Raw genomic sequence first — 24,112 nt, forward strand, 5'->3', positions numbered from 1 at the left:
CCTGTAGGCTGGGTGTGCTCATGTGATTTAAAACATACTTTTTTAATGAAACGTATTCCTTGGGGCCTGTTTTCACTCTGGCTGGTTGTCAAGAAATGGGGAAATTTCATATCACAACACTAAGGAAAAGACAACTCTTAGCGTGCTTGCTTCAAGCTGTTTATTTCTCTCAGCCATTTGACGAATAAAATAACAGACAAATTCCGGTAAATGTTGAATATTTAAAAAAACAAATGTTAACACAAACCACATTAAACAAATTTCCGCTAGCTTGATGCTGACATGAAATGTGAATTGCTATTGACTTGTTTATGGAAATTAAATTTGCATATCTTGTGGGAGTTTGAAACATGTCAACCATTGCTTATTTAACACATACAAGGACAACATACACAACTGAGAAGTAGTCGTATTTTTAAAGACCAAATTGCTGAACCAGACCATGTCATTTCATTTAACAAAAGCTAATTTAATGCTAACGCATACCATAAAATACCAACAAGGAGCGTTTCCTGGCAGTCCAGGACTGAAAATCAATTTACTGAACACCCAACAGCTGTCTAAATTGTCAAAAATTGACCCCTGAAAAAAAAGCAACCTTTTTTGCCTGGTGTTCCTAGTGTGTGTGGACCAGTTTTGGTTGTTTGTAAAAGGCCAAAATTGCCACTTGGAAATAGCATAAGTTTACATGAAACAAGCAACAACATGTAATCATTACTAATGAACATGGAGTTCATAATTATTAAAATAAAATAAACGCAAAATAAGTAACGATATAAAAAAAGATAAATGGGAAAAAAATCGAATACAGTCAAAATAAATAAAAGTGATACCGACACAATTTGAAGTGTATTCAGATTTCCCACAGCACCTAAATGCAGCATCAATTCCAGTCTATGTCCTGTGTCCTTGGTGCAGAAGCCGCTAGATGGCGCTGCATGACAACGGATGATGGAGAAATCCAAAGTGTGAACGAGTCTCTCACTCAAGACTGCGCTTGTCATTTAGTAATGCTAAACATAACAACAATCATCACACGGAAACTAATTTAGAGTCATTTTAAGAAAACAAAAAGCTTGTGTTTAAAAATGTTGCTTTTATCATAAAATCTGTGAATTTATTCAGACACATCACTTTGAAGGAATGACGTAATTGACCAGAAAGCCAACGTAAACAATAAATATTGAGACACAGACATACGCCATTGTAGGTAAACCTTCATATTACAATCCAAAAAGTGCCGCTTTTATGAAAATCACGCTCCTAATAACTTGAACATTTACATTTATTTTGCATTTACATATAAGAATCATAATATTTGTTCATTTATTTCGCATTTTACCCCTAAAATGGATGAATTCAAATGTACAGTATCGATTTTGTTTTTAAAGCAGGCACGCACACAAATAAATCTGAGCCTCCGTCGTCATTGGTGCGTCCGAATGATGCAGCCTGGTCCATATCTGATGCCAATCAGAACCGAGGAAAAAAAGACAGGAAAAACGAAAGAGAGAGAGCGAGAGGAGGGGGAGCGAAAGAGAGAGGAATGATGCTGATCTCTTCACGCAACACAGAGGATGCTATCGATCAGCCTCATACATCCTCGCAATTTAGCGGCCAATGCACGTACGCGCGTAAAAAGTCCCCCACCTCCTTCAACGCCGAAGATGTGGCGCCGATCAATACATCCCACCGCGCCAAAAAAGCTCACCCGAAAGTAACCGCTTTTGCACCTCGCAGGTAGCGCCCGTTTTGGAAACGTTTCCGATGCAGAACTCCGCACCAGCGCACTCCGGGATGGTGAGCCACTGTCAGCCGACGTTCGGCGACTTCGCGGCCGTGCACGGCGTCGGCAGAGCGGACACGTGGGCGCGGCGTGGCGTAGCCACCGGCTTCGGAGGAGGTCAAGTTTACCACCACCACCACCACCACCACCAGGAGAACGCCAGCGCTAAGCTGCCGGGTGACTGCGCCGCCACGCCGGGCGTAAAAACGCATGTGGCCGCTAAAGCTCCACGCTCCTGCTTCACGTTCCCTCCGATGCAAGGTAGGAAACTGAGACGGAAAGTAATCTGTACTTAAGTACAAGCACACATAGGACTACATGTTTAAAAAAAAAAAAAAAACTGATAAAAGTAGTGCCCAACTGCTGTGCTTAAGTAAAAATTAAATGTACAAAAATGTACAAACTGCAAATGTTGGTTTATTAAAATCTAACATTTTACTTTATCGATTAAGTCGGATTGATTTGTGACTCAAAGTCGACTGACTTCCACTAACAACATGGCTGTGAACAGAAAGGAACAGGTTTACTAAATTAAGCACAGTCCGTGTTGCCATTGTAGAGATTTTATCGCCATATTCAGCTGCTTTGACAACCCCTTGAGTAGTGACAAAAAAAAAAAAAAGAAAAAAAGTCAAGGGTAATAATTTTCACATTGTTTTGTGAGAAGGCAATCAAGGAGACAAATGCGCTGAACATTTACCACCACCGCCACCCCACCCGGAAATTGTCATTTATTGTCATGTTGAATAAATTTGACCCAAGGTAGGTGCAAATATATATTTTTAACTATACGGCTCTGAAAATAGTTTCTACAATTCGGCAATTAACAGGTACATTGAACATTTTTCATTTATGATATACAAACTACAACTTACAGTAACTGCGAAATGCCAAATAGAAGTGCTGTCATTTAGGGCATTTATTTGCAGAAAATGGTTTAAAGTACCCCAAAAAGAGATCAACTTGTCACTCTTAAATTTTTGACTGTAAATTCACAATAAATTACTGGCTTTACCTAGTTGTACGTCTTTAATGGCATTTTTACTGTCAACATTTTCACAATAAATTGTGCTAAAACAACAATTCTATATTGTACTGCGAGGTGACATACATTATGTCATTACTGTGGAAGTTATGCAACTCAGTAGGCGGTCATTTCCTTTAAATCTACACTTTACATAATCCTGTAAAAAAATTGTGAATCTGACTTTTCAATTACTGCTAACATTCTTTGGATCCGCTCTCATGGACCATTTGTATTTTCTATAAAGTGGAAAATACTTCACATTTGAAATCAGATTTTTGAGACAACAATCAGATTAAATTTTTTATTTTTTTTAATTCTCAGGCCATGTCGTCCTGCTCTTAATTTATTGTAAATGCGAATAAAAAACTCTTTGCGGGGTGCAGTGCAGGTGTACAACTACAATAATAAACATCACCTCTGGTTATTATTGCAAGTGTCCTGTGCCGCAGCACGCGCGACACACAGAGACGTTAACCTGAATCAAATCAGTGCTTTCCAAAATAGCATTTGTATTTAAAAAAAAAAATTCAAAACAACCTTGTGTCAACTGTCCCTTAGTGCGAAACCCCTAAACACACACACACACACACACACACACACACACACACACTTGACATGTCGTGATGCCAATAGAGAGCCATTTCCTTTTTGGGCCGCGCATGTTGCACATACCAGAAACTGATAAGAAATTGCATGAAAGCTGTAGGTGTTATTTTTGTCCGCTTGGCCGTTGCCGTTTTCACATTTGACATTGTAGTATCTGTGACTTTTAAATGTGTGTCGCCTAAAAAGACGAAAACCGGGCCCGGGGAGTGACGTGGGCGTCGGCGAATGAGAGCTGTTGTTGGCTGCGGTTAGCGGCTGGCTGTTAAATGGCTAACCGTTAGCCAGCGTGCAGGTCAAGTGCTTGAATGTGCTTTTGCTAAGGTTGAATGAGCCACAAATGAAGCTTTCATGAAACACTGAATCATTTGGATGAACTGTTTCGAAAAGGGGTTTTCTTTGTGAAGCTTCGGTTATTTATTTGGTGAATTTAAGAGATCTTTGTGGGTGAGCACTTGAATGACAGAATGAATGAATGAATGAATGAATGTTTTTGTCAACCAGTTTCTGTAGCTACAGTTAAAATGAATATGTTTCGCAGATGAAGTGGATATATATATGTTTTGGGGGGTGCGGGGGGGGGTAGGCTAGCCTTGTGGAAAACGCGCATTCTGTGCATGCTGCTCCATCCTGAGAAAGCGGAGGTAATTACCCAGTCCTAAATCATGATTAGACAGAACAGACTTTTATATTAGCAGTCATCCTTGCAGCAAGAAGGGGAGGATCAACGTATTTGATTGTTGTTTCTTCTTGCCAAACACAAACCATATGTCCTCCCGACGTGTCTTCGCGTTTATTACGAGAGCCACGGCGTGCCCCGGGCGCTCCGTTCCGAGTATCCAGCTCCTGGAATGAATCGTTCCATTGTCCCGGCGGCCGCCGCCACCGCCGCCGCCGCTTTTGAACCGGAGATCAATTATGCCTCGCGGATTGACACTAAGCAAGACATGTGCATGTCTGTTTGATTTTGTGGCTCTCCAAGGCAAAAGCGGTTGAATATTTTTTTGACGTGAAAAAAAATGTGTGTATAAAAAAATGTCATCAAAATATAATCGCGCGTAATTAGTTATATATTGAGAAAGTAATTGAAATCGTTACAGGGTAACTATCACCAATTACATGTCCTGAGTAATCTTCCCAATATTGTACGACAGATACACATAAAAATCTACCTGGCCACAGTAACCAAATATTTGTACTTCATTTACTTCTACCGGATGTAATAAGTGATGACCTCGGCATAAAGCGAGCAGAAAGTCGGAATTCCTTGACCCTTGATTTATGTCTCCACATGACAGTAAAGCCTTTGAATCCCACTGCCTCACTTCCATCGGGATAACGATGACAACCCAAGTTTGTTCAGCGTTTCCTGTCTGTATGAGTCGAAAAACAAACGGCCGCCGGGCTGCAGTTTAAAATTCCAGCTCCGTCTCCCCTGAAGGGAAAAATGTAACATGATCAATGTGAAATGAGGCATGGCACAAAAGACTGATGAGCAGCGGGATCGGCTTTACCGCCATTCATGTCCAACAGAAGACCACTCAACTCTGAAACGGTGATGGTGACCCGTACGCCATTACCAGATATGCGGTACGGTCGCCGGGCCTTTCCGTGGGGACTTACTCACTTCACTCCAAACTCGATCGCGACCCTGGTAGGGAATACACGGCAGTGCCAAAGGTCCACAATTGCCGTTTAGTTTCCGATTGGGAATATACATCAACGCCCCCACTTCCTTATTCTGGGTTTTACAAGCTTGAATGGCAAAAAAAAAAAAAAAAGATTGCTAATGCTTCGCTGTTGATTTTCTTTTTATATTAATCTGTTGACGCATGTGGAATTTCATGATATGGACGTCCATTTGTGTCTTTTTTCCTGTGGAATTGCCCAACATTGCTTTCCCCAACATTGAGCTATAAATATTAGCAGTTATTCATAGACAAAAAAAAAAAAAAAAAAAGTAGTAATAATTGACCCCTCTACTCCCTGAAAAAAAGAATATCTGGTTTTGAGTGAAGCGTGCATTCTCGCATCATTTGATACCTTGCTAGAGTTTTTGTGGAAAACGGCCATTGGCTCGACTTTTTCTCTCGGCTACATTCTGCTCTGTCTGTCTATTGACTCAACTTATGAGAGGATGACGAATGGATCTTTTTTGGATTGGATCGTTGTTGGCTTTTCCCATCTTCCGACAGTTTACGCTTCCTGTTTCCCATCCACTATTACTCGCGATGTATTATCATTCTCCTTGCATGTCTTTAAGTTTGCAGTGAATGCAGGCCATATGGCAGCATGCAGGTTTTCATGATTGGCTGGTGCCTTGACACATGAGTTGATTTCATTCTGCGACCAACCTCGTAACTCACAACATTCCATTCTCAAATCCTCTTCTCCCAATCAAAGAAATGGAAATGGCATTAATCCATTCTTCTAGTATAGCGGTGTCAAACTCGTTTTTGTCGCGGGCCACTTTGGAGTTACGTCTTCCCTCACAGGGCCGTTACGAAGAAATGTTTACGTAATCATCTCATTGTATTATTACTTGTACACAACAAATTGATGGATTAGTAGTTTTTTAATCACTCAAGTTAACAATCTGTAGTCAAGTTGACACATGAATTGCTTTTGCGGGCCACATAAAATGAGCTAGCGGGCCGGATCTGGTCCCCGGGCCTTGACTTTGACACCTGTGTTCATGTAGAATTGGCAAAAATGGGCTCGGAGCCCCTTTGCCCCTCAAAATTTCATGGCGTGTCAAATTGCTAGCGCGTCAAAGCAAAAAAATCGGAAGTCGGCTCACTGGTAGCTCAAGGCGCTACTGTATTAGAATTTAGGTTGTAAAGAAAATAAATGAGCGCTTCTAATAGTGCGTCGTGTGTGTGCCAGCAGGGAAGGCCTCGCTTTATCCCAATTGCCAACCACCGTCTCATTCTTCAAGTCAAGAATGAGCTCAGCAAAGATTTACGCTTAAAACACGAGGGCGCCGCTGCCACTGCCTGGGAAAGCGTGTTAAGAGTGCAAATGTTTGCAGTATGTTCCGCTGATTCATAAAGGCTGAGACGCGCTGATGATTCCTCAGCGGCATTCCCGTAAAAAGCTCACGTCTGGTGAGGCAGATGAGGAGGAGATGCCAGGTCATGGAAAGTCTCGAGAAGGATCCCTGAGTCGGAGCAGATGGCAAGAGAGAGGAAAGACCGCTGACCCAAACGCTTGCTTGACTCACCCCCGATCCACGACATCTACAGATGAGGCACCTATACTTGAGCACATTCCCGTCCATTTCGCAACATAATACCCAAAAGACCTTTTTTCAGCATGATGTCATGCGTACTTCCGGGTGGCAAATACCTCAGATTGCACCACTGTAAACAAAAACGTTGATGTCATTTGACCAGACCGTTTCGGGAAACGGTAAATGGCCGGAGTGATGATATTAGCCGCCTTCTTTCGTACTGTCGTTTTCTCACCGTCCACGAATTTTGATGTCAATAAGTCGAGGAAAGGGAATCTGCAATTCGACCACTACGTAGATGCGCGATGGCTCTTCCGATTTATAGAAATTGCTAGCCCGTTTCTTTGCCAATAATTGTGAGTTGATTAAAGAAATAAATAAAAATAAATCACAGATAGTTAACATGATCATTGAGGGACTGGCCAATGAATTAACGTTTCTGTTGCTCGGATTAGCCGCTGTTTTTATGGCAAAATGGAGATCGCGCTATAGCGCTGACGTTAGCTAGCAGGCTAACCTTTTGTTTTGCTAAATTATTCAAACATAACCGTAGCAAACATTTTGTACTTATGCGAGGGTAAATCCCTTTCACAAACTCACTGATGAATGTTTGGTTGTCGGTCTGACGTTTTAGAATTCTTCTTCGACATTAAAGCCCCTTCCATCACAGGTTCCAGCTTTTTCATCCAGAACCTTTTTTTTTGTAAAATTGGTAACCGTATTTTGGTCTCCCTCTCATTCCTATTGGGTGTAATTCTACTCTTGACCACTATGTGGCTCACTTATTTAATTTCAGGTGTTACAGGAGAGAAGAAGAACAAAACAGGAAGTATTTCAGCACAGCCTAGTTTAAGTTGAAAGTTCTTTCAATGGCATCTGTTGTAATCCTTTGATTCAGTGATGACTTTAGGTTAGTTTTCTAATATACATCTTTGGGCAGGTTATTGATCCATATTGTGAGATGATCAGTTAGGTTTGTTAGTTTTGGAAAAAAAAAGATTTATTTACTGTTATGCTGTAGAATATTTTTGTGTGATTCGCTGCTCTTGATCTCTTACAACAGGTTTTTACTGGATTACTATTACGTTTTAAAATTAAATTAACAAAGAAACAAACTGTTCGGCAGTCATGCTTAACCACTTCTCGGTACCTACCAATCATCACAACTGTTTTTTATATATCTTATCTCTACAGTGCGGTACGGTTAACTAAAAGCTTTGTCATTCTCAGCCAGTCAATCAGAGGAAAAAGACCCAATCGGGTTTTGAATAAGTGTCGAAATATTTCTGGAGAAAAAAAAAATGCTGGAGGCTTCGAGTCTAATCAAGGAAAAGCTGCACAGTTGGCTTGAATGTGCGTCGTAAAAGATTTATTTTTAGTCCACACCAGGCCGAAAAGAAAGTGCTTACTCAAGCTTGGTGCACTCCACTTTTCACTGATGAGAGGATCAAGCTGCCAGGGCCCGTGAATTGCACAGATGTGTTTAACCCAAATCGAGACTTTTTTTTTTTTTTTTTATCTTTCGGACACTGTTGCGTGACTCAGTGCACCGCATGTGGAGGCGGCAAAAATACTCACATGCTGCGCTTAAGTCCAGATACAATGTCACGTTGTTGTCTGCGGAGTTTGAAAACACCAACAATCCAATTTTGGCAAAACAGGCACCGGAAAAATCTCCTGAAATGCAGTCGCCGCCGTTATTGTTGTTGTTGCTAATGTAGTAGGACTGTTACTATTGTTGATTCGACTTTTGTTGTGCCCGTTCTTCTCTCTGCTCATGTTGGGTTCATTTGATTTGTTTATCCTGATGTGAATCAATGACTGGTCATTGATGATGTGAACCACTATACTAACAGGGGCCACGACTGGCTTCAAATTTGGACGTTTCTCGACGGCACAATTAAACAATACAAAAATGTAGTTAAAAAGTATTTGTGCCAGTACTCGGTTATTGCCCCCCTCTTCCCCCCCAATCCACTAAACCTCCCACCCCCGCACTGACTGCATGTCTATAGTGGCCGCATGACTCACGCATTTTTCAGACGGCAGCCGCTCGACTGGCTTTTGGATTTCCATCTGGCCAGTGCCACTTGCTTTTCTTGGCTCCGCCGTTGCCGTGTTTCATCAAGGAAGAATCCGAATTGTGGCACTTGCGACGGCGCTTTCATGCAGCTCTCGTGGGGTGGGGGGGGGGCAAGTCACAAAGTAGAAATACTTTGTCCGTTTACTCCTTACATTTGAAAACAAAAGCTCATGTCTCAAGTTCCATTTGTCAAAATAGGCTTGTTACTTTTCTCACCCTCCACGGAGAATGACACGATGTTAAAACATTTTTTTAAAAGGACTTCATTAGCGAGTGGTAACGACAATGATGCCTCAGAAAATGGGAAAGCAAGATATTCCCCATCCATGACCTTATATAAAAGATATTAAAAATTCCCAGTATAATCTGACAAAACCTACACGGATAACGTGTACTTTTTCAGTTGTGCGTAGCAGCGCAGAAGAAATTTGAATAAAAATAGTCATTGCTTGGCGCACAAAAAGTGCTCGTTGCCTCACCAAATTTGGCTTGTCCTTTGTCTGCTGGTCCCCATTAAAAATTGCAACAGTTTTTGAATCTCACTACTCGAATGTGATGTAATTCTATTTGACGTCGCTTTTTACAAAGGCCACTCATGTTTTTCATTAATTCCAACTCGGGTTTCAAGTGAGTGGTCACAAACAAACGGGCAAACGCGACGTGAGCCCGAGGTACTTTTATGTCTTCATTCGACCAGGAATCTCCAGTTTTAATTCCTGACTCTTGTTCACGCTTTCTCTCTACCAGGAAGCTACCACGGGGTCGAGCCCGGCGGGGGTTGAGGGGGGGGGGGCACGATGCCATTGGCTACCGCTGCCACAGAAGGACCGTGAAAAACATTATATAGTCCATGAATACAGTTTATATAGTTTATTAGAGGTTGTTAATGGAAAGCCAGCGTTGCGGAGGAATGACTTCGAGGGTCGCGGGCGCACTGGAGCCTATCCCATCCGTCTTTGGGAATTAGGCGGGGGACACCCTGAACGGGTTGCCAGCCAATCGCAGGGCACACATAGACGAATAACTATTCGCACTCGCAGTCACACCTAGTGACAATTTAGAATGCTCCATTAACCTGCCATGCATGATGCATGTTTTGGGAATGTGGGAGGAAACCGGAGTACCCGGAAAAAACCCACGCAGGCACGGGGAGAACATGCAAACTCCACACAGGAAGGCCGTAGCCGGAATCGAACCGTACACCTCTGCACTGTGATGCCGACGTGCTAAACAGCGGCCGCTATGCTAACAATAACAACCAATTCAAGATGGCGCCGTGAGAGTGGCTGCCTTTCCAGCAGCTCCTATTTATTTTGTTCTTTTACTTCTTCCTCTCATAACTTTGCTGCTGTGAATTGGGAATTTCTCCATTGTGAGACTATTAAAGGTTTTCTTATCTTATCAATTGACAGAGTGTGTTTTCACAGTTGACCCCATTTTAACGGACACCAGAAAGATCGACGCGCGGCCGCGGAGCCGTTCTTTGCCAGATGCGGAAAAAGTTGAACCAGTTGAACAGTTTGATGTCGGACTAGTTTGAGTCATTCCATAAATGTTGAAGGAGGAGGTAAACATGTCAAACGTTTGAGAATTGTATTGGGAAGATGAAGCAATTTGGAGGAACTTTAAATATCGTTCTGTTTTTGGCCTGAATTAAGTGAACGTCTTAAAATGGAAATGTTTTATTGTTCCATCCATCCCTAGTTCCCACTCCCCATGACAAGTATTGTCATAAATTGGAAAACTGGCAAATTCAACAAAACAACACGTTCTCGTGGAGAACAAATGTTCCCACACAATAAAAACAACATCACATCGTGGGAAATTGGATCTTCTTATCATCACATTATCTCCTTGCTCACTGAAACTCACTCCTTGCTTTTCAAATATTGTCGTCTGTGAAAATAACCTCAAGCAACGCAGCTCGCAGAGCTGCCAGGGATCCTCTGAACTTTATTAAGGTCCATAGTTTTGGGCCTGGCCACTCGTCCAGCTCCTGGTAACATTGACATACAGGAATCAAGTATTAACCTGACTGGGGCACCTCCAAATTCTCTACTTCCTCACCTTGTACTACGATGATGCTCAGATTAGCTCTATTTTATATCTCATAAAATTTGACACACACACACACACACACACACACACACACACACACACTTGACATGTCGTGATGCCAATAGAAAGCATCAGCATCATGATCTTTTCTATTCTAATGAATAGAAATGCTATTAGAGTAGAAAAAAAGACAAAATAAATGTGTTTGTAATGTGTTTTTAATGAGAGATGTAGCACCCTGCCATACTGTACTCGAGTACAAAAACATACCATGATGACAGCATTCAATAGAATATCAAGACTCTAAACTCTTTTTTTAAGCAGATTTTGCTTCACTTCATTGGACATTGTGCTGCTCCTTGGCCACCTAGGAGCAGTATATTACTGTACAGCTCAGCAAGCGGCAGTAATATTAGTCTTTCTTTTTTGTAGAACGTAAAAAATATTAGCCTGTGAGTATTGGTATTGCCTGTCTACCTGTGTTGCTCCACCGTATGTTTCCAAATCTCCCCTGCTGAAAGTGTTGCTATTGGTTAGCCCGTTTAGGGTGTTTTACATTGTATGTTAGCATTAAGCTAAACGGACTAAGGCCGAGTTTCATGGTTGTTTGAAATACAAAAAGTGTGATCCTCTTTGTTCTATGTTTACTTTGACAGAAAACTTGTGCTAGCGGTGGCAATAAGCAGCTTGAAAAAAAAAACCCTCACTCGTATCTCGAGACCGTACTTGATTGAGCGAAAGAAACTCCATACAGCACAGTATTCTGAATTCTCAAAGCTATATATCATCTCGTCGGCTGCGCGCATGCCAAGTGGAAAAGCTGAAGGAATCAAAGATGACGATGACTTCTCGAGCTCTCTGCTTTGTTTCACCTGCTGGATGTGGAGAAACACAACCCGCGGGTGAGTTTGTTGCTCCAGAGTTTCCACTGGCAACACCGGAGACATCTGCTCTCTTCTCGTCGTTGCGTACGCCTGCTTTATACGACCCACATCTAATCGTATCGAAAAGAATCACTTTCTTTTGGCAATGTTTTCCTCTCCTCGTGAATGAGGAAATCATTCCGTTTCTTTCCCTCTTGCAGTATTCTTTGATTTACAGCGGCAAAGATTAAAAAAAAAAAAAGTCACCCGTTTCTTTTTTGAAACCCGTTTTGGTAGTGAGAAGCAAACAAAAATAAATTCGCCTTTTCACGGATTTTTTTTTTTCTCAGTATTTTTTTAAAACATATTGGGGAACTTAACGTTATATGGAGCGACAGTTTTAATATGCATGCTTTACATTCCCCTCAAGACCGACAAGTCAGCTTCCAAATGCGGCGCCTAACGCAAACATGATGTAGGGGACGAACGATCCCAAAAGAATTTAAAAAGTGTGTGCGCGTAAAACGTGCGTGTCATTTTCAAGCCACTTAATGAGCTGTGAGCGTTTATGCAAAAGATCAAGACAATGGACCCAAAAAGTTCAACAGCGAAGTCGAATTATGGAGTTAATACTTTGCAGTTTTGATTTCCTGGCGTGGCGACGACTTTTTTTTTGTTGCAACACTTGTATGTCACATGATCACTTGCCTGTCCCAAATGGGACACGCAGTCCTTTTGTCTTTTTTTTTTGACTTGTCAGCTGCAAGCACACTCACACCCACGCACTGCTGTTCGTCATTAATTAAGTTCCGTCCAAGCACTTTGCAATGAAAAACCGTGGAAGAACCGAGCGGTTTCAATTGCTAGCTTTGGCGAGCCGGTGTGGCAGTACCTCAGGACTACACCCACAACATAAGTCTGGGCGATTATGGGGAAAAAAATCATAATGATGATTATTTTGATTGATTTTTACATTTCTTTTTCTGATACAGTGTTGTGGTCTAACTCTTGTTTATAACAGGTGTAATTCCACTCTCAACCACTAGATGGTGGGAGACTTATTTAGTTTGAGACATCAATTTCAAAGAAGAAGAACAAAACAGGAACTATGTCAGCACAGCCGAGTTTTGGATCAAAATGATTGACCGTCGTCTGCTGTAATCCTGCTTTTTACGCCGACAGAAAGCTCCTGTTTGCTATCAACACATGCCAGACTATTTCAACACGTTCTTGCCCTTACTGTGATCTGGAACGTAAACCTTTCAATTGAGGGAGGAATCATTGTACTACAAAATCCAAAGCCATCTCCAACAACTTCTTTCGTTTTAAATGAATGCACCAAAATTGTTGTCTCGTCACATAAAAACAGCATTGTTTTCACAAACAATAAATGGCAGGAAGTGTGTTGTAGAATCTGTTGTCCATTTAGAGGCATTCAAGATGGCTTTCTTTAGTCATCTCGTGTCATTTCACTTCTCGCCGGACGTTATTGATTAACTCGTATGAAAAGCCCAATCAGGCCCTTTCAGCTGGTTTGGAGTCCGATCTAATTGCTTTGAAGGTTAAAATAAATTAGGACGCGTCAAAGCCGTGACAACCAGGTGCTGAGCACTTGGCCCAGCGCACTCGTGCCTGGGCCAAGTGGAAAAAAAAAGCTTCTCAGAATTTATCTGCACCCTTCTCCCATGACAAATGATTTTATTGTTCCCTCACAGTTGGTTTTCATTAGAGTGCTAGGTTCCGACCATGTGGACTATTGTTGTTCCTTTATTTAGCGTAGATACAGGCACTGGAGACCACATAAAACAGAACGTTCCTTGTACACAACAAAGCAAAACTTGGCAACGTTTGACTTATTGCTCTTGATGAGACCAGAATAGTCTCTCGTCAGGCGGGATCACGCTGCTTTATGAAGCAAAAGCTTGACTAAGTGAACTTTGAAACCTTTTTAATCTGATTATCCGGCCGTGTCTCATGTACCCGCACAAGCGGGCATTCTGTTGCGAGATGAGCGGCAGATGGGAGCGATAGGGCGAAACCCGCCCGCCGTCCGAGCCCTGCACCCTACCTGACCTGCGCTCGCTACATCAGGACTAGCGGGCTAATCTTTTGCAAATGCTACGAGTCTCTATGACAGGGCCCTCGCTGAGATGGCTTAGTCAAAACAGCAGCCCCCCCACCCCAACCCACCCCACCCCAAGCCCCTTCTGCTCCCGAACGCAACCCCCGTCCGTCCCCCGGCTTAATTTAAAGGCTGATTAACTAACAAGTACCTGCTGCTTGTTGCACAGCATTACACAGACCGCTGCCTTTTGCGACGTTACATCGAGTTTGACAGCGTGGTTTGTCATTCCGCTCTGGGACAGACAGACATACTGTGTTATGGGCTTTTCACAATTGGTTGCTGAGATGATATGTGAAGCGCTAAAGCCTGGCACGCAGATGAGGATTCTTGAAATTGTCCAAGATTTTTTTTTTTAATAATCTGTGACAGACTCCACACATAAAGATATGAATTCAGGCAATCAACCGTTTTGGTCGTATTGTGCTTGTGGTCCAGGGGTTATAAATGTTTGGGAATTTTATTGGTTAGTTTCATTTCGTTTTGAGGTTTGTTTCTTATGTAAGTTGAGGGATTCGTAGGTTTTTAGTGGATAGCTCTACTTTAAGAATGGGCAAAAGGAGAGATGGAATCCTTTGAACACAGCTTTTATTTTTCAACGTCTGCTCCGCAACTCCCGAACGAACGAGAACACACCTCTTTCCGGTAACTCAAACACTTCCTGGTTTACTTCAGCCAATCAGACAATATCAACATAAACTTGTTTAAGCAATTATTAAACGGAATTTAACCTCGGTAACTGTAACACAAAAGAAATATAATGCTCAAATATAAAATGAAAATAATTAATAATTTAACATAAGCTTACACTTATATTTAATTTGTTTTAATTCGTTTTCAGGGTGAGTTTCAGTATTAGTTTTCGGGTTTTTTTTTGTATGTTCCACAGTTAACTACGGTATATGTGTGATTATTTACTGTATTATCTTTGGCACAATGGCAATCTAGTCTCTTCTGAAATACGAGTGGCTACTTTTCTAACCCGGAAGTAAGACACCCGGTTCACGAAAACTCCTCCTCTCCCCATGAGGGTGCCGCACCCCTGTCATGACGTTGTCCTCAAGCGAGTTGCTGCGAAACATCACCCTTGGGGTATGAATAATTTCGGGCTTGACTGTAGATATTATTTTCCTACTTGAACCTCCAACAAAAGTTCATACAGCATCGCGGTTGGAGCTGAGTTCAGTGACAAAAGCAAACATGTAAGCTCGTCGCCGTGAAGCGACGTCATTTTTTTGGGGGGGCAGGGGGGGGGGGTCCTGCCGCTCGATGACGTCGCTTTTCGGCAACACGCAGTCAAAGGACCGCGACTCGCGGACGACTTTTCGACGCAATGGGCGTGTCGTAATACCGAAATACAATAAATTAATAAATAAAATCCGAAGGCTGGTGTATTAAATTAAAACTTTAAAAGTAACAAGTTGTCATTAAAAATAAATACTCAAGTCCAGAAATCGACTTAATTCCAGAAGAGTAACAAAGTATTTGTACTTGTTTACTTCCCACCACTGGCAATCATCCATTTCAAATAAATAAAGCAATCCAAAACTCCCTCATGTCCCCCTCGCGGTATCAACATGCCTATATTTCCTCAGCACCGTCATGGCCGAGCCACATTTGCTGGACTTTTGTATCAACACCACCAAATCCTGGCTGCGCGCGTACTCCACATGAAGCTCAAAGTCCAAAAAGTTTGGACAAGATCACTTGGCCCACCTGACACGCTGAATAAAACATCACTGCTTGTCATCTTGGAGAAATGTCCAAAACGGCCCCAAGTGTTTAGCATCAGACAGATGTGGAGCCAAGTATGTGTTTTCAACACGGCTCAAATACTCTCAGCAGTGACTTGAAAAAAAAATGGATGAATAATGTTCGCTTTGAATGACGTGCATGCGCAATACGTGCCACGTTCCTTATCTCTCCGCTCGTATCTGATTGCAGGAGCGTGCTTTGTCGCCCCGCCGCCAGCATTTGTGCTCGTATTATTATTTGCAAAGGTTCGACAATGATCTGATAGGAAGCATAAATATTCTGCACTTTTCCAATCAGTCATTGTTGTTCCAAGGAAGGTGGGGGTCCAAACTTTTCCCGCAAAGGGCCGCTACATAAAAATAGAAGGATGCACGCTAAAAGGGATCCGTCAAGCATTTCTCTTTTGATTTTTACATATTTGGTCGTTCAAGTGTTGCATTTAGAAGAAAACAACAGTTGTCATGGCAACTAGCTTTCGGTTCCCACGACGATCATTTACAACGCCAAAAAGCGCTTTGACCAACCCGGATTGTACCTTTGGCTAGAATGCGACGCACGATTCTGTTTAAGGTAATCCATTTTAAACTAAAAAGAAAAACTTAACACTTGCGAGTTACTGGTATGCATTAAAAAAAAAAAATAACGGGCCATAGTTTGGACATCCCTGTTCCAGCAATCAAAAGTGGATTGTCTGATTTTTCTTTGCAAGGACGCGCATCCATTCAAGGCGTTGAGAGTTTATGAACTATTTAATGTTCTTCCAACCACAATCCAGCAAAAGTCAACAGGCCTTGATAAAGCCACGTCCTTGACAGCTTTTTTTTCGCTCTAAACGTACAGTAAATGCACGGTTGACCACATTCGCCAATTTTGTCGTGCCAGACCTGTCATTTGACAAGGAATTACTGCCAGCGTTGGCCACTGTAAAAATGCCAGTCGTCTGGAAGCCTCGAGAGCTACGAGCCGTGAAGCGGTGCGCCATTAGCGTATGTACACGCGAGCTGCCAAGGTACACTTATTTAACAGCGCGCACTGAGAACCCGCGTGTTTATTTTAGGGATGATGTCAAATGGCCGGAATCCATATTTCACATCAAATTGCTTTTAAGAAGGCTTTTTTTCTACATGCGAGGAAACAAACATTAGCATTTCAAAGCTGTTGGACCCCCCCTCCCCGCCCCTAAAAATAAATAAATGAGGAGCGAACCCTTTTATGGTTTTGGAAGGCCATGTTGGAAAGGAGGTCAGGGTTACCATGAATATTTTGTTGATGGTGCCTCACAAATGAATGCCAGGTTATGTGAACGGCATGACACGTCATTTAGCCCCGACGTTCGTGGGCTCGGCGAAGCCAAGCAACACACACACACACACACACACACACACACACACACACACACACACGAAAAAGGCAGATTGAGTGAGGGGGATTTCTTCATTTTCTGCTTGTTATCATCTGATTAGGCTTGTTCTCGCCACGTGTGCGCTCCAGAATTCCATCAACACGACATCAACGACGTTGACGATGTTTGGCAGATTAGCGTAGCGGTACTCCAGAGCAGTGTTTCCCCAGCTTCCATTGTGCCAAGGCGCATATTTTACATTTGAAAAAAAAAAAATCTCACAGCACACCCCCAAATGTAAATGCCAGAAAAAAAGTGCAGATTGTGGGACCTCAGTTTTCATGATAAATCCGTTTCAAAAAGTCCGACTAAAATGGGATCAAATGAAAGCCAAAGCAATATTTCCAAATGGAGAAAAAAAAAAGTGAATCCAAGGAATCTGTTCCGGCCAGACACTCACAAACGTGAACAAACAATACGTTTTATAGGCAAGGCAATAGAAGGTAACTTTATTTATAAAGCACGTTTCATACACAAGGCAATTCAACGTGCTTCACACAACCAAAAGCTCAGCATCTAAAAACATTAACGAACAGAAGAACTGAAGACATTCGCAAAGCATAGAGAACAGAAGTTGCTTATTCAAACTATTGAATGAATGTACATTGACAACATTTAACCTAAAAGACATTCAAAAGCAAAAGAAGGACATAAAATGTCGATTTCTGAAATGACTAAAAGACCATAGAGTGAAATTGATTTTTAAAATGACTCAAAGACTTCAAACTAAGGAATGTGGGGGTGGGGGGGCTACTAGTTTTTAACCTGGATTTATATTTATCAAGGTACCACTGCATATTTAGGAGACGGGGGGCCAGAAATTACTGTTACTCTTTGCTGTTTGCATCTGGGTTCTATCTCCATCCCCCTAAGATTTACTGTCCTCGAAATGTAGCACTGGGTCTGCCCTTTTGCACTTGCCATGGTTCTTTCCCTTTGACAGGATTTCGCGTGGTTATGCCGTCAAGCGGTTCCAAGCATCCAGAGCTGTCTGCGTTCTATTGTGACGACCCCAAGTGAGTTCGCCCCGGTCCGCCCTTGGTTGGACGCGGCGGTATCTTGAAACATTTTCGCCGCAAGGACAAAACCCGTGTCCTGCGTCGGCCGTAAAACCCCGGGCCGCCTCGCACAGCCAGCGGCGAAATCATAACAAAGAGAATCTTATTACAACCATTAAATAAGAGACGGCAAAACACAGGAGGGTTTTTAATGCCCGCATAGCTAAAATGCTTACACTCTGAGAATATATTTGGCCATAAATCTCTTGGATGGTGGCCCTGTCTGTGTAAATAGCTGTATATTGACCTCCTACCGCACAAGATTGAATGTGTTTCCATAGGTGTCACTTGGTACCATTTGGGGATTTTTAACGGGGTCCCGCTGTGCCTTAGTCATTGGAACTGCGGGAGCTCGCAAGCCTTGCTATGCCTGCTCAGGCCAATAGTGTGGCTAACAACGGGCTCATCTGAAGGTTACAAAGGGATGTGGGGTGGGGGTTGCTCAGCAGTACAGATACGATTGGTGAAAGAGGTTTGTGAACTTCATATGGTACCGGTTTCAAAGAAATAGTTAAAAAAAAATGTCGGTTCAAAAGGGATTACCGTAATTTCTCGAAAATTGCAGAGATGAAAACCAAACTCTGTCATTCCCTCCAGAGCGTTAGGAACAAATCCCCCCACTCCCAGAGGTGTACAGGTAAAATAAAATGACATTGAAAAAAAAACAAAGAAAGAAAAAAAAAAGACCACAATGTCTCCAAAAGTTGACCAAGTAATCAACACTACCGTAAATCTACCACAATCCCCACAAATTGCGCAGGTCAAAAAAACTGCCGTAATTCCCCCCAATATTACATTGGCAAAAATAAACCTCCTGTAAAAAAACAAAAAAAAAGTACACAAACACACACAAATTGTACAGGTAAAACTTAAGACTACCATAAATACACCAAAAGCTGCCGAGGTTAACATAAAACTACCGTAAAATCCCCCAAAGTTGAGCAGGTTAAAACAGCACTGTGATTGTGCAAATGACAAGTGTTTACGTAATCTAATAAATAGGTCAGGGTTAGTGTAGCAAGACGTCCGAATTCACCTCTGGTACATATCCTCAAACAGCAACATTTTCAGGCACAGTTAACCTCACATGATCCCCACAAGCTAATATTCCAAGCAATGACTAAGTACTTTAACGGAAAAAGGAAACATAAAAAGTTCAAGCTGTTACGCGTGCTTTGGGGGTATCCATTTCAAAGATAAGATCTGGTTATTTTTTGCTGATATAACAAAGAAGTAGGAAGTGAAATCGGAGTCGTCCCCCTTTTGGCTCTCAAAACATCTGGTTTTTGGGCCCGCTTTTAAACAACAAGCTTCCCCTCGAAGAATTAAGCTAACGCTGAGTTTGGGTTAACATTTTGGGCTGGTGCGCTCAGTGTAAAAACTGCTAGCTTACTAGCTAGCTTACTAGCTTACCGTCTTTGGGAATTTGGCAGACCAAGCTGGGCGTTCTGGCTAACTGAGAGTCTTTCTTTTTACACGCCTGCGGCGCACGTGATGACTTGGTGACAGAAAGTAGGAGCAGGTCTAAATTGTGGCGCAGGTGGTGTAAAGCAATTTTGGTGGATTTGATAAAGGTGCAGGCAGATGAGATAAATAGGACAAGATCATATATCAAACCAAAACTGCAAAGGAGTGGTAAAACTTGAAAGTGTTTCTCTTGTGGTCCCGACATTGTGGATTTCCACCTATCGCATGCGGATCTGGAACATATCCCCCCACGAAAAACGGGAGTTGACTGGATGCAGTAATTGCTGCGAATCGGTCACTTGTTTTACAGAAGTCCGCTTGTCAAATTGCAAGCGTCGGCGGGTTGCTAATGCTCCGTGATCCTCCTTGCGTCTTCGGTACCAGCATACTCTCATGTTTTGCGGTTGTGTTTTGGCCACTGTCATTTCACAAGAATTTCCCCGACATCTGTGTTCAATCGGATTCTCTCACAACTTGGGCTTTGCGTGTAAATATTGGGTGACGGCTGAAGAAAACTGAAGGCGCGCTGTGAGTTTTGCACTGACAGCTTCTCAGACCGCAATGAACGGGCCCCCCGATGCAGGGATGAACTCAAGACAGAACGATACACGTCCAATCCAGAGAAGACGTATCCCCTATGTGAGATGACTTTTACGGTGGAACCTCCAAGGTCGAGCTCGATTCCTTTCAGAACTAATTTTCCCGAAGTAAAATAATGAAAGTGATCGAAGATAGCACTGTGTTGTATAAAACATAACACAAGACGAGACCCAGCTGTCTAACTGTATATAAAATGGGTATTTTTGGGGTGTTTTACAGTCATATTGAACTAGTTTTGTTACAGTATTTCTTACCCGTAGTTAAAAAGCCAAGTGTGGAGAGTCTCTGTTGTCAAAATGTGCCAGTGTAGTCAGTAAATGGGACGCTTGTGCGCATCTGCTTCTACCCTGACAATTGCACAATGATTTTATGGTTCCATTAAAAAAAAAGAAAAATACAGTATAGTGTAGGTGGGGCCTCAAAACCTCATACGAGGGTTGGAGTTTGTCAACGGATCACCTCATAAGCCAACGGTCTGACTTTGAAGCACCCGTGCTGAATTCTGGCCCGGTTCTGGAGCTGTGTGACGCACCGGTCCAACAAACCTTTTCACCAGGATTTCCCACACACTTCCTGATGGCAGACGCTCAAACGGTTTCATGATATGAGCCATAGCTCCGCGAGCAAATATCAGTAGTATAAATATGGTAGCAACTCAACTCACTTATCAAATAACAATAGTCATAGGCGTATGTTCTTTATCCTCTGCAAAGAATGACTACAATTACTGTGACTTACTGTTGGGCATCTGCGGATTTATGCATTTCTTTTATTTATTTATTTATTTATTTATTTATTTTCTTTGGGGGGGGCATAGTATAGAGTGATAGTATTATTATCCTTATTAAAAAGCGGATTGCATTTTTTGAGAGGGCGGCTGGAATGGATTAATGGCATGTCAATTGGGAAAAGCTGATTGGAGATTCTGCTGGACCAATTTAGATTTTTAAAAAAAAATCGTAATTGTTTGGAGACTATCCGGCAGCGCGAGCAGAAACACAAAACATTCATGTAATCGGTATGTTAACAGTAGTCAATCACTTTTCTTCCTACCCTGGCACTTTTTGCTGACAAATGTACCAAAAGTAACTATAAAAGGTGTCCGTTTCTGACCGCCTCGCATTCCGCCACCACTCAGAGTCTCTTTTCTGTCCACTTATGGGATGTGGTTTGGCTGATGACAAAACGCTTTGTGATGCTTTTCTGATTAATCTTGGCAACATCTTGGTTTCTGGACAAAATCCTTGTTTTGATAGTAATTGTCCAAGTGGTGACCTTTTTATGTGGTTTGTGGACTGTGCATATTGTAAAATAATCTCGATTTTTGTGATTACGGTAATAATCATCTTGTTTTTATTGCCGCTTTTTTTTTTTTTGTGCGAGTGCAGTAAAGCCCCTATACGGCTGCAAAAATGTTTTCAAGTGCTTATGTTACTGATGTGGTGCTTAGCGTTACGATTTCAAATACATCTCCCCATAGAGCTGATTTGAAATGCCATTAATTAATTCCAGACACCCCCCAAAAAATCAAAAGAAAAAAAAATAGAAAAAAAATTTAATCTATCACCTAAAAAAAAACACCTGAGATTGTAGGCAAATAAATGTTTTTTTTAACATGGAACTTTTGGAGGCGTGGCTTAGTGAGTAACGACAGGGGCTGGAGTCTCTTAATAATTTTCTGTCTTTCTCTAATTGAACTTGCAAGTAGCTTTTTTTTAAAATGTAGTGACTCGGGTAGGTAGCAAAATTGATGAATATAGCGAGTAAATCTGTGTTTCGCTGTGACACTTGAAGCTCAGCGGGCACTTACTATTTGATGGCAAGGTACTTTCGACCAGTCGGTAGATTTCAAGTTGTCAAAATGCAAACAGTGTGATGAAGACAATTGTATCAATAACTAAAATTGTAATTGCAGAGTCAAATGAAGTTCACCCATAAAGCTGATTATGCATTGACTTTAGACCAGCTCAGAGTAGGTCTAAGTTGTGGCGCTTTTGTTGCGTTTGTTAGTTCAGCTATGGCATTTCCCATTCGGTGTTAGCATGAAGCTAAATTGATTTTGTGGGTGTTTTAAATACACATCGCGTAATTCTATTTGTTATATGTTTAGTTTGACAGCTCACTATCTTCCAAACTGCTGCTTAATATCAGTTGAGTTGAGTTCAGCGCTGCCGGACAGCACTTTACATCCATTTTTTTTTTTTGTTCTCAAAGCAAAAAAACAAAACAAAACAAACAAAAAAAACCCACCCGGGTGACGTCTCCAGGTACCACTGTATTGTTCCATGTTTTTGGCTGTATGTCTAACAATTATTCTACTTGCTGCTGGACGACTTAAGAAGTTTTATCTTTCATATTAACAAATAATTTGCAAATTTTTTTTCTTTTTTTTTGGTCAAGCGACCATGAGAAAAATCGAGCAAGTTAAGACGCCCGCTTGAGAGCGGCTAAAAACAACAAATTGAATTTTATCCCCATGGAAGTTCTCATGTCTGCCGTTGCCAATAATCCGGCTGCAAAAAAAAAAAAAAACATTTTTGTGCACGTGTAATCATTTAATTGAGTTTTCCCCCCCTTCCCCTCATTCGGCACCTGCTTGAAAGAAGCACCCTCTCTCTCTCTCTCTCTCTCTCTCTCTCTCTCTAGACGTTGTTATTTTTCATTTACTTGTGCCCCCGAGCTTTTTCAATCATACATCCATGACAAAGCCAACAAATAAGTTCCGGGCCTTTTTTTTGCCGCAGACACAAATACAGACACGAGTTATGAAATTCAGAAAAAGCCGGGAAGGGCTTTGGACCTTAATACGCAACATCTGTAGCGGACAAGTGACCCTCTCTCTCTCTCTCTCTCTCTGGCGTTGTCGCACACTTGTAGCCTCTGGATGAAACGCGAGAGACAATCAGACTGCAAAGAAATACGAAAACAGAAAGTGCCATTTTTGTGGGACTCGCGCGCGATGGAGGAAAAAAAAAAGCGAAAGGTGTAACATCGCTTTCCCTTTCTTGAAATCTGAAAAAAAAAAAACAAGAGTACCGCTCACCTCCTGAATGTTGTGAAGCGTTTGAATGGAATTTTGCGCCGGAGCGGTATCTGTGATATCAATTATGACGCCGACGGGTTATTATGAGCCGCTTACGTGCTGAATGTTGTGATTTGTGGAGCCAAAGTGGGAACGTTTGAGGTGTCGCGTTGGATTTCCAGAGGCATTCGTCTTGCGGTTTTGGCAGCTTGTTGCACTTCAGGTACAGATGTTTGCATCAAACCCGTGACATCCCCTTTCCTCAAAAAAAGAAGCGGGGGGGGGGTCTACGCCCCCCACACACACACACACACACACACTTTTCCTCTCCTCAAAAGCACCTATCCATCAGCACATCTGCTTTTCATTTCAACCGTACGTCTCCAAATACTCGGACGCTTTAAACGCCAACACAAGCGCTCTCACTCCGGCCACTTAACACGATTCTTTGGTGACTTAAAAGGAAGCGGCAGGAATTATCGAAAATGAACCGTCGCGGTAAGCTTTCAAAAAAAAAAAAAAAAAAAAAAAAAAAAAAGAGAAACAGATTACCAGCAATCACAGGCTATAATAGCGTCCAGGCATTGTGTCGATCGGATGGAGCGCTGCTGTCGTCTGTGCGTGGAATTATGACGCGGCAGAAAGTTGCGGGAGACCGCGATTTACGGAACGGGATTTGATTCGCATCTCGTTGTCCCACTCGTACGCCAAAGTTATTCTTGGGCACGAGTACCTGGACCTTCTGATGGATTTCAAATGCAGTCAATGCTTTATCCTTGATATCCATCTTAAGGTTCACATATTGCTATGATCCGTTCTTACTAGTCGGACAATTTAGCATCCTAATAGAGGAACTCGGATGTTGCTCTCATGATGGGACTATTCGGAGTAGAGTATGTTGATGGTTGGCGCATCGACCTCACAGTGCAGAGGTTCGATTCCAGCTCCGGCCTTCTTGTGTGGAGTTTGCATGCTGTCCCTGTGCCTGCGTGGGTTTTCTCCGGGTACTCCGGTTTCCTCCCACCTTCCAAAAA

The 24,112-nt window shown here is 42.2% G+C and overlaps 1 protein-coding gene across 1 annotated transcript in view; it reads left to right on the top strand.

The window, feature by feature from the left end:
* The first annotated feature begins 1,490 nt into the window (after window positions 1-1,490).
* The window catches only part of glis1b (GLIS family zinc finger 1b), a 126,795-nt gene continuing 104,173 nt past the window's right edge, over window positions 1,491-24,112 (top strand). The window contains exon 1 of the mRNA XM_019896496.1: window positions 1,491-2,047. Coding sequence (XP_019752055.1) covers window positions 1,768-2,047 — 280 coding nt within the window. The 5' untranslated portion in view covers window positions 1,491-1,767. The remainder of the gene's footprint in view (window positions 2,048-24,112) is intronic.

Source organism: Hippocampus comes, unplaced genomic scaffold (genome assembly GCF_001891065.2).
Source record: "Hippocampus comes isolate QL1 unplaced genomic scaffold, H_comes_QL1_v1.1 scaffold22, whole genome shotgun sequence".
Lineage (NCBI taxonomy): Eukaryota > Metazoa > Chordata > Actinopteri > Syngnathiformes > Syngnathidae > Hippocampus > Hippocampus comes.